The sequence below is a fragment of the Salvia hispanica genome, chromosome 6 (genome assembly GCF_029641045.1).
Source record: "Salvia hispanica isolate PSC_SH4W2 chromosome 6, Shi_PSC_v1, whole genome shotgun sequence".
Classification (NCBI taxonomy): Eukaryota; Viridiplantae; Streptophyta; class Magnoliopsida; order Lamiales; family Lamiaceae; genus Salvia; species Salvia hispanica.
Window position 1 is genome coordinate 5,203,454 of NC_142697.1, and position 11,588 is coordinate 5,215,041.

Here is an 11,588-nt window from a genome sequence, read left to right on the forward strand (position 1 = left end):
TATAGAGTCGATTATTTCAGATCCCCAAAAATTGAAGTATCAATTGTTATTGTGTCTGTTATTACTGATTTCTGGAGAGAATTTGTTTGTTCAATTTTATTTTTTTGTATAATGATTTGCACTGCCCAGTAGATCGAGGTGACCAAGTATGCTTTAGTATGCTTCTGCAATCATGAACATCTGTAATGTCGAATTCAGGGGATTCTTCCCTACTTTAATGACAAGTTTAGTCTTTATGAAGACCTCCCAATTCTGTTCCGCATAAAAATTCGTCGTCTAAATTGGCTGTAAGTCGACCCTGCTGTGTATGAAGTTGATGTTCGCATGGTTCTGTGTTTGATTGCTGGTGTTTGTGGTGATCGGATGTTGTCTTTACCATAACCTTTTTGCTGTGTGGTTGTTTGTCGATTGCCCCTGATGTGTTTGCTTTTGTTGTTTTCGAAATGGCATTTTATTGGCTGGTGTGGAGTATGCTACTTCGTAATGATCTTTTGGTGCACACGATAACCATGTGCTTGTGTGATTGAATGCCGGTTGGCTGTGATGTGGCTGTGTGTTTGATTAGGCTAGCCCTGTGTGCTTTATTTAGTCACTCCCTTGCCATTGCTTCTAATTTCATAACCTCTCCTTATAGGATGATTTATATAGGCTTTCTTATGTTGTGAATGCAGCAAAAGGTGTATGTGAAAGATGAGGAGGAGCAAGCGGTGGAACTGGAAGTGTACAATCAAGGTATGTTGAAGACTGAGCTGTGCAACAAATGGCAACAAACTGGAGAATGTTCCGAAACATCGCTCATGGCATTGCAGAGCTCCGACCAGTCATCTGCCACCCTCGTTACAAGCTGAGGTCTGTCGCATGGTCTTGCACGACATCCCTTGCCCTTATGGCCACCGCTGCCACTTCCGCCACACTCTCACTGAGGAGATGGAGGATGAGGAATTCCAACTCTCTTCAACCTATGAGCTGCCGGTAACTGCTCTTTTAAGTAGAATGGGATTCGATGCTGCAAGTAAATAGGCATCAAACAGAGAGGCTTTCTTTCCATAGAATGTTCAATGGCTTAGGATCTGAAAAAGAGAATTATTGTGTGCTTTCATCATTTTGTGACGTTTCTTTACGTTTAAAATGTCATTAGTCGCAATAATGCATTGCCACGCTGATTATTAGTGCATTTTTCAGTTGTGTAATCATTTGTGGTCAATGTTTGTTGTGTCTTGTTTATATTGTCACACATTGCTATTGATGTGTGTATCATGTAATGTCAATTAAACGTCAGTTGAGTATTTACTTTGATGAACTATTCAAAAAGTGAGGGCATATTTGTCATGACAGTGTTTAATACTCCCTCCGTCCCGCTTTAGGAGTTCCGGTTGAGTCGGGCACATGTTTTAAGAAAAAAGTATTTAGTGTGTAATAAATAAATATTGTAGTGGATATTGGGACCCACTTTTAGTTGAGTGTCCAATAAATAAATGTTTTAGTGGATGTTAGGATCTACTTTTAACATTTTTTTATTAGTTGTAGTGGATATTGAGACTCACTTTTAACACTTTGTAGGTATTTTTTAATTAATTTATCTCAACCAGGACTCCTAAAGCGGGACGCCCAAAATTGATCAACCGAGACTCCTAAAGCGGGACAGAGGGAGTATAATTATCCGGTATAATGACTAATGCCTACCAAATGATGGATTAAGGCACAAAACATTTCTACCAAACGCCATTATAAGTATGATTAGCTATTTCAAATATTGGGAAAAACCATTATTTGGGAACTTAGTAAAACCCCATAAGATGAACCAAACACACCCCAAGCTTATAAAGATTTTTTTTTCTTTTTGAGAAAACTAGGAAACCAAAAATACTTTAGTCAAACATATTACTCCATCCATCCACGAATAGGAGTCCCGTTTTTCCATTTTAGTCCGTCCGTGAATAGGAGTCCCGGTTCACTTTTAATATAAATGGTAATAGGGTCTCACCTTCCACTAACTCATTCCACTCAGATTCCATTTAAAACTACTCCCTCCGTCCCGGCTAAGATGACACATTGCTTAGCCGGCACGGAATTTTAGGAATTATTGGTTAAAGTGTTAAATTGGAGAGAGAAGGTGGGTGTAAGTATTAAAGTAGAGAGATAAAGAAAGATGGATATTTTAATAGGAGTGAGAAAAAGTGGTTGAGTGTATTAATTGGAGAGTGAAAGTTACCAAAAAAGGAAATGTGTCATCTTAGTTGGGACAAACTAAAAAGGAAAACGTGTCATCTTAAGCGGGACGGAGGGAGTAATATATACAAGTGGCCAGTGGGACCCCTATTCCACTAGCTTTTTTCCTCCCACTTTTCTTAACATTTCTTAAAACCTGTGTCGTCCATGAATGAGACTCCTAATGGCGGACGGAGGGAGTACACCCCTATATATACACGAATAGTTCATAGGAAATATATACACCACTATACAAATCAGTTTTGTTTTAAAAGACAAGGGGACATATTAATCATCCGATCCTTTAATTACCATAGTTTTGCTACTATTTTTTTCTCAAAATATTAGGCTATCCACAATGGGTGGCCGGGCCAAGCCACAAAGCGTGGTCAGGCCACCAAAAAACTTGTTTCCAACTATGTTTGACATGCTCAAGCCACACAATAATTTTTTTTTTTTCATTTTGTTTATATTTCAATTCTACTACAATAAAAATTGTTGGACTATAATAATTAATAATAAAAAAAATTCATGCCGCCGCCGCTTCCTCGTCAGCTTCCCGCTGAACATCTTCAACGAGTTCAGCGAACTCCCTATCCACCAATTTTTGAAACTCATCGTCGGAACTCATTTTTCCAAAGTAGAATTGGATATAAATTGAAAATAGTGGAGATTGGAATGGGTAAAAAAATTGAAAAAATGGGTTATAACAAAAAAAATAGAAAATAGGGAGAGCCGCGGCCAGGCCACGCGAGTGGCGCTCTCGTGGGCTACCCCCACCCCCCCGCGCCACAAACGCCCATGAATTCCACTACAGAGAGCCGCGGGCGGGCCACGGGAGAGCCACGAGCCGCAGCTCTCCCACAGTGGATACTCTTGCTATATGTATTGCACATTAATATGTATTGCACATTTATACTTGCTCTTTAATACAGCTATATTTGATATGCTAGGTGACATGATATTTGATAGATTTCACGGTAGGATTTGGTTGGTCAGTTAGTGCAGTATAATAAATTAAAGTTGACCAATAAAATTAGTACAGTATGTAATTTCAATTTTCAATGCTAAGTATAATAAATGATTTTTTACAATTTAATTAATACTAAGATCATCTCCAATGGAAGAGGTAAATGGAGAGATAAACTAATATAACTATCATATTTAAATTTTTTTTCATGGAAAATCATTCTCCTAAGGGAGAGGTATTTGAGAAGGGTATTATACTTTTTCCCATTTTGAAGAGGTATCTTTACCTATCCATATCTTTACCTCTCCATCAATGGAGAGGTAAAATCATGTAACCACCATGTTTACCTTCTTTTCATAAAATATCATTCTCCTCCAATGGAGAAGATATTTGAAAAGGTATTATACTTTATATTTTTTTAATACTTTTGTACTACTATTTTATTTTTTTTAAATGATATACCTTTCTATATACATTTTATCCTTGGAATTGAGTGATTTTTAGAAAGGTATATTTCACTTTTTGAGAAGGTATAAACATGATATATCCTTTTCATTTCCCTTCTCTCCTTGGAATTGCTCTAACTTATGCGATAGAAATAGACTACTTATCTCTATTTTATTACCTTGAGCTTTTCACATTTCGAAGACAGCAATAAAGATTGTGTATTGTGTATTTTTACATGACGTTCTAATCTATTTAATTTTTCTAAAAAAAACTATTTTTCAAATATTCAGAAACGTGTACTTATAAGTTTAAAGAGCATGCCATGGTAAACTTGGGAGACCTTTTCTGTATCACTCTACCAACTCAAGCACACAAAAAAACGTGTACCTTACACTAATATCATTTGTAAAATCTCACTTATTTAGTTATATCACAAACAATAGATATGAATCCAATGTATAATTCAAGTAGTGCCAAAGCTCCCCAAATAATATTCTTTTATAGTAGTACTCCGATGTCACATTTGACACAAGATTTTATGAGATGTTATTGTGTTTTAATATGAGAGAAAAATATATTTTTTTTATATAAATTAATGAATGAGAGAACTTACTCTGAAAAAAAAATATTTACAGTAGTATTTTTAACCACATATTTAATATTTATTAATTTCTTTTATATTTTCCTCGCTGACTTGCTTCACGAAATAATATTATTTTTGTCCACCTCTTTTATGTAACATGCAATGAAAATTAATTTGCAATGAAAGTGAATATTCCTCGCGAAACTTATAAAAATTAACCGGAAAAAAATGGTAGTATCTTTTATCTGTTAATTCTTAAACCCAAAATAATAGTGATATGTTTGATAAGTTAGTAATGCCTAGATGTAGATACTTATATGACTATTTCTAAGTGTTTGATATCATAGTTAATCTATTATGTCAGTCCGTGGTTTTCTCTATGGCCCATCCGAGCTCGCAAATTTTTACTTAAAATACAAAGATATGTATCTCACAAATTTGGTCGGATAGCATTTCCACCTCATTTACTATGATTATTAATACAAATCTAGATAATTTCTTGTCTACCAAACAACAACGAAAAAACTTTCATCCGAGCTTATCTTGACACGAAGCCCACATTTCTTATCTCATTTAACAAATCTTGTTATATCTCATCTTTCTTTTCAAACGAGCTTTAATTTTTCTTTATAAACCCAACGTTATAAAATTTTATTCCGTGTTATTTCCATTTCAACTTTTCAAATTTTTCATGATTTATCAAAATTAATCAAAGCTAATGCAACTGAAGCAAAGGTTTCATGAAAATTTGTGAGCCGAATATATTCATCAAAAATGTTAATCGTCTATAGTATGATTACATCTATACATTAGTAATATTGAGTGTGAATGATCATAATTGATGGGTAAGAATGTTCAACAATGTAACCCTAGTTTGAATCAATTGCTTGAACAATCTCTCCAATCCCCCTTCCAATTCTCCAATAATTTCATCCACAATTTGCAATTTCTTCGCCACATCACTCCTCATTTTCCCTCGAAGCCCCAAATCCAAATCCTCAATCTCATTCAGATTCACACCGCCTCTCGATTTTCCCGCCACCAGCCTCGAAACCAGCGACCTCTCCGCCGCGTACGACACGAACGCCAGCACGCTTCTCAAATTCGCGCTCGTGATTCCGGCTAGTTGTTCAAAGACGAAGCTGAATTCGCCGTCCGCGTTAATTGAGTGATTATTCGATTTCGATTTCGATCCGGTCACAATCTCCGATTTCCTCAGGGTTTTTAGGGTTTTCGCGACGGTTTTCTGCATCTTCTTCCTCAAGGAGAAGTACGCCGCGACGTCGTTTTGCACCGCGGAATCGGAATATGTTCCCTTCCGCCGCATCGCTGATTGAAGCGCGCGGACGTTCTCTCTCATCATCTGAAGCACCTCTCTGATGGCGCTGCACGCGTCGAGCAGATCCACCGATCGCGACAGAGATTCCTCCACCGATTTCCGATCATCAATTCCTGATGATTTCTGGCTGAATTCCTCGAATGAATTGTAGAGCTGCGCAAGCGCCACGAGACCGGATTGAAGCGATTCCGAGCTACCAGATCCGCATTTCAATTTCTCAAACTCCGATTCCAGACTCTTCGAGTCATCTAATCTTGAAGGAAGACTGATTGATCTGAAATGTGTTTGTGAAATCGCCATTGTTTCTTTTTTTCCCGATTGAAAAGGCGCTGTTTGGTTGGATTGTTGATTTTGAGATGTTGAAAATTTTTTGAAAAGGGGGAGCTGTATTTATAGAGACATAAATTGATGATGTTGCATGTGGGGCTCATTTGATTTATGTTTTTTTTCCCTACGATTCATCCAAAAAGAGACAAGTTTAAATAAAATAATGGAGTAAAATTTATACGTGGCTTTCATGCAAATGCCATGTGTTGTAGAGAGAGAGAGGCAATGATAGTTGTCTCCTTGCCTCCTTAAATCATTTGGAGCCAATGCTAGAAAAATGACAAAAAATACAATATTTTTAATCTGAAAAGCTAAATGCATGATGTGCTCCATGAGGGACACACAGATCTATATTAAGTTTTTTGCTATATTTGGATGTATTATTGTACAAGGGAAGACCTAGAGTGTACAGTAGATTCTGTGGATAATAATAGAATTTCTTACTCATCAAATGTTATTCATAGTAGGAGTAGTTTTTTAATTGATGAGCCAATTCTGTGGACAATAAAGTATATACGTAACACACTCTTTCACCATATAAATGATTCTATAGCATCGTGTCAACTTTCAATACACTAGCCATAAAATAGTGTGAATTTTTAAAAATTGTATATGCATGGAGTGGCGAGTATATAAAAATAATTTTGCAATTTCATATTATTTACACTTAATTTTTTGCTTGTCCTTACATTAAACATTGATATTGAATATGCATTCCTGAATAAGAAACAGCACTTTGAATCTCTATATTATTCTCTTTCATGATTTATTATTTCTCTTAATTAACAAGCTAAATAATATTATAAAATTTGTTCTCTTTCTTAATTCTCACTAGTTTTCTACTTTATTCAAACTCTAATTAATTTAGTAAATATTTATGTTTTAATCTTCATATTAAAAGAAATGACTCTAACACTAATAGAAATTTGAATAGAATAAGAAATATATACATTTCAATGATAACTTATTAACATTGTTCTCCATAATTCTACTAGTAAAATATTACACGAATAAATAAAATTTCGACTATCTCATTTTATTTTAATCACATAATTGCACAATCAACTCAACATTTGGCTAAAAGTTACCAACACCATTCTCCCATCAGAGATTTGAAAGAAAAAAAAAGTGTGTAAAAAGATTATGTTTACATAAAAAAATTAAAATAAAAAGCGCATGTGGGCCCCACTAGAATGCCCATACATATGAAAAACGTGAGTGGCCGCCTCTTTACTCGCCACGTTTACCAATTTTGTTTTGTCTGAGAAATTATCCAGGGCAAGCCCAGCAATTATTTCACCAACTTTGTTTCGAAACGTGGAACATCTACCATTGGCAACTTCAAAGCATGGATATTATTGGATGAGTAAATTGGAAGTTGGCAAACGGATCATACAACTAAATTCTTTCTAGAATAAAAAAGTAAAATAATATCTGCCTTACTTTGAATCCAGCCACAGGTCCCATGTCAAGGGAAGATACAGAACCGCCTCCATTGTCTACACCGTTTTTTTTCTATTTTTTCCCAATTATTCAATTATGCTCAATTTCTGCAACATCAATCACTTTGTACTTTTGGTCAAGTATAAATTGATTTTGTCAAGTACTGTATAAACCAATTTTATTACTCCATCTATCTCATTCTTCTCATTCTAAATGAAGCATTTCTTTTCTGACACAAAATTTTATTTAGCTTAATTTTGTGAGTTAAGTAGAAAAAATAAAATAATAAGAAATAGAAAAAATGTATAGAGAGTACTGTTTTCATTTTTAAAAATATATCATTTAAGATGAGATTAAAAAATAAAAATGTACTATCACTTAGAGTGAGACAAAATGGGTATTTTACTTTGAAATGGTTGCGATTTATAGTTTAGATGTTTTGTTGGCTTGGGTGCAATTGATTTTGTTTTCCTTTTCCTTTTTTTTTTATTTTTCAATTCTTTTTATATTAAAAAAGTTCAATCTGAAATACTGCCTTTTTGAGCTTATATAATTATAAATGACAAAATTACTTTGATATGTGATTTTTTAACGTCAAGTTTAGGCAATGCTATCGAAAAGGATAACTTCATAATTTATATATGGACTTTTCATTATTTTAATATTAATTGATGTGAAGGTCGGACCATTCTTCCAACTTGAAATAAAAGTTGGTTTCAACTTTCAACCAACTCCTATTTCATTCCTTAGATTCAAATGAAGAAAAAATTCGGTTACCACTTTACCAAGCCCATTTAAGCGGAGTAATATTTTTCTAAAGATGTGTTCATGTGTTTGCATCCAAATATGATGAGAAATTACAAAGGAATAACTCCATTTACCACTTCATAATCCGCTTGCTTTAACGTTAGTTGTATAAAATTTAAGGCAAATCATCATTTTTATTGGTACTCCTAATTGATTTTGACGTAGTAATCACTTATATTCATCTTGACATTCTAATATACTCTCCTCAGTCCCACAAGAGTATGTACTTTTCATTTTAGTTCATTCCATAAGAGTATACTTTCTAATTTTGAAATCTTTTGAAATCTTTTTTCTTTCTAACGAGAAAGAAGTCATTCTCCACTAATAATAATTAAATTATTTTTTTTCTACCTCTCTTTTACTTTATCAATTATACATTAAAACATGTATCCAACCAAAATTATATACTCTTGTGGGATGGGGCAAGTACTTCACTTATTAGAAATGAGTCACTCACCCCTTAAAATGCCTCATAAGGGGGAGTGTTATCCATCCTTATATAGTAGGATCATCACCAAGCCGATGTGAGACAAGATATTAGAATTTTAACACGCCCCCTCACGTGTGAGCCGAAGTGACACATCGGACTTCCACCACGTGGGTAGGCAAGAGAAGAGATAAAGAGATAAACCATCATCGACTTGGGCCCTGCTCTGATACCATATTAGAAATGAGCCACTCACCCCTTAAAGGCCTCATAAGGGTGAAGATTACCCATCCTTATATAGAAGAGATAGGATCATCACCAAGCCGACGTGGGACGAAATATTAGAATTTTAGCATCACTCATGAATATTCCATTACATAAGTATGGCACGCTGTATCGATTCATTCTCCAATTTAAAGTACAATAATGTATATTAAGTTTAATTAATATTTTCTCAAGATTTATTAAAAGCAACTTGATTTTGCCAAACACTAGCTAATTTAAAACTCAATACTATGCCGCCCCGTCAGAATATAAAATTAAATCCAGCGTTTAAATGAATAAAAATACACAAGAATCATAAATATGTCTTGTTAATGGAGGGAAACTAAACATGACAATTAATAATGTCTCCCACTGGCTGACCCGACCCATTTAGAATGCTAGATACCCGGGCAAATGCATTTTTACGGGCAGGGCCATGTGACCCGTACATCATAAAGTTATTCATTTTTTTATTTCTTATTTGTACCCAATTTGTCCAAATCCTAGGTTCTCTTTGGATTACCAATTTATTATTCTGCATTATGCATGCATGATTTGCATCACAGGCTGTCAAAAAATTTCACAAAATTCAATTCATTATGTTTCTTCCTCAAAATTGTATATGAATGCTTAATGATGTTTTATTCTTTTTTGAGAGGTCGATGCCTTCTTTATTTAAGGACTACGATAAATAATTAAGAATTAAATTTGGATTTTAAGAATATTTTTTGGAGCATTAATTTAGAAAAAATAAAAATAGTACTCCATTGAAAATCCCATTGAAAGGGTGAGATTGAATATATTTCAGTAACTAAGATAAAAAAAAATGGAGTACTTATTAATTAGTTCTCTAGTTAATGAAAATGAAGACATTTTATATTTTTGCAACGAATTATGATATACTCCACATTCAATATGCCATGTGGTACACAATTTAATTTTATGGTATATGTTTGAAATGAAACTTAATAGGTTATTACTCTAATTTATGACTAAATATTTAAACTTGAGGTGATAAATGGCACATTATTGATCTAATAATTGCACTATTAATATTATGGATATTGGTCTTAAAAAACTTTGTGCAAATTTTTGTATTTTCCAAGAACTTTTAAAATAGTCAAAAAAATTACAAATATTTGAAAGTGTTAATCTTTCCATCTCGAACAAAAAAAAATTGGCAGATTTTGATCCTGCGCGGCTAACCATAAAAACCTATGCGTATTAGTCCGAATTACATAAAATGACACCATTTTGACGCCCTAATTCTTGAATTCACATAAAATAGTATGTCTAATATGATAAAATATGCCTTGTATACAGATATGTCGAATTTGAAGAATTACCACCGTGGAAATTAACACCAATTTTAAAGTTTGTGCTTTAATTAGTACACTTTCAAAGTTCATGAAAAATATTAGAAACTATGTTTCTTTCAAGAATTAACGGTTCATGACGAACAAAAGACAAAATAGGCATAGAACAAGAGTGAATATAGTATACTAATCCAATATCCATGTCATTCATTATATCTGAGATCACATAATTACAAAATTTTTATCACACATAAACCACTAATGATTTGTGAGAATGTTAAGAAGATCAACCCTACTTCTCACCAACTCCCTAAACATCCTCTCCAAACCCTCCTCAATTCCATCAACACAAGACTCAAGTTTTTGCAAACTCCTTTGCGCCATCTTCTTGTCAAATTCACCACTACTAAGAGCCAAGTCCACACATCCCACCTCATTCACAATCACAGCCTCAGATTTGCTCAACACCAGCCTCGCCACCCGATTCCAGGACGAAGAAGAAGAAGACGAGGAGAAGAAGAGCAATGCGCTCCTAAAAACCGCGGCGGTGAGGCCGTACACATCCGATGCACCACCCTCCCAACTCTTGAGTGCTTTGAGGCTCTTCTTGGCGCACTTGCTCATCCTCTTTCGTGATGCCACGTAGGAAGTGACATCATTTCTTAAAGAGGAGTCGTCCGAGCCCTTTCTGCGTAGAGCAGACTGAAGGGCTCGGACGCTTTCCCTCGTCATCTGCGCTACTTCTTTGATAGAGCTACAGCAGTCTAGCAGCTTGACCGATCGCTCGAGGGCTTCCTCGAGCGATGATGGAGTTTGCGTGTCCATGGTGATGGAGTTGTAGAGGTCAGCCAGCCCTACTAGGCCGGAGATGATGGTGTCGACTGAGGTGAGAGAAACGGTGGATTTGAGCTTGTCTAGTTGAGCTTCAAATTGTGTGGAGTTGATTGGATGAAGCCTTGAAGGGAGGCTGATGGATCTAGTGTGGATTTGTGAGACTGCCATTTTTGGAGATATTGAGAATTGTAAATGGTGGTGGTGTTGTAAATGGAGAGATGGTATTTATAGGGGACAGCCACTTTGTGATGAATAATGAATAATGAATGATTGTGCATGTGATTGGATTTATATTATTTATATACAACTCTATGTTGGGGTTTTCACAATCAGTCCAGCACTACTAAATGTTTTTATAAGATTGGAGTCATGGCAACAGGAGAGACATGTTTAATACTGTAGATTTGAAAATTATGTCAATAAGCCATGGAGTATTAGTACTATAATTTCTTTTGGTCTCTCTGCCTCCCCAATCATTAGTAGGATTCATTTAACCAATTCTAGTCCTAATTTATGATATTTAACTTGCAAGACTTTCAACATTATTGTACGACCTTGAACCCGGTCACCTAATGCTTATATTTTAAGAAAACAAATCATATTCTGGATTTTGGTTTGAAACT

The 11,588-nt window shown here is 34.8% G+C and overlaps 2 protein-coding genes across 2 annotated transcripts; both read right to left on the minus strand.

The window, feature by feature from the left end:
* Positions 1–4,999: 4,999 nt before the first annotated feature.
* Positions 5,000–5,906, minus strand: LOC125203470 (uncharacterized). Its single transcript, XM_048101817.2, has one exon. The coding sequence runs from the start codon at positions 5,845–5,847 to the stop codon at positions 5,041–5,043; it is 807 nt and encodes a 268-aa protein (XP_047957774.1). The 5' UTR covers positions 5,848–5,906; the 3' UTR covers positions 5,000–5,040.
* Positions 5,907–10,389: 4,483 nt separating this feature from the next.
* LOC125206142 (uncharacterized) lies at positions 10,390–11,133 on the minus strand. The gene has a single exon (XM_048105435.1). It carries the CDS (start codon positions 11,131–11,133, stop codon positions 10,390–10,392), a length of 744 nt encoding a protein of 247 aa, XP_047961392.1.
* Positions 11,134–11,588: the final 455 nt, after the last annotated feature.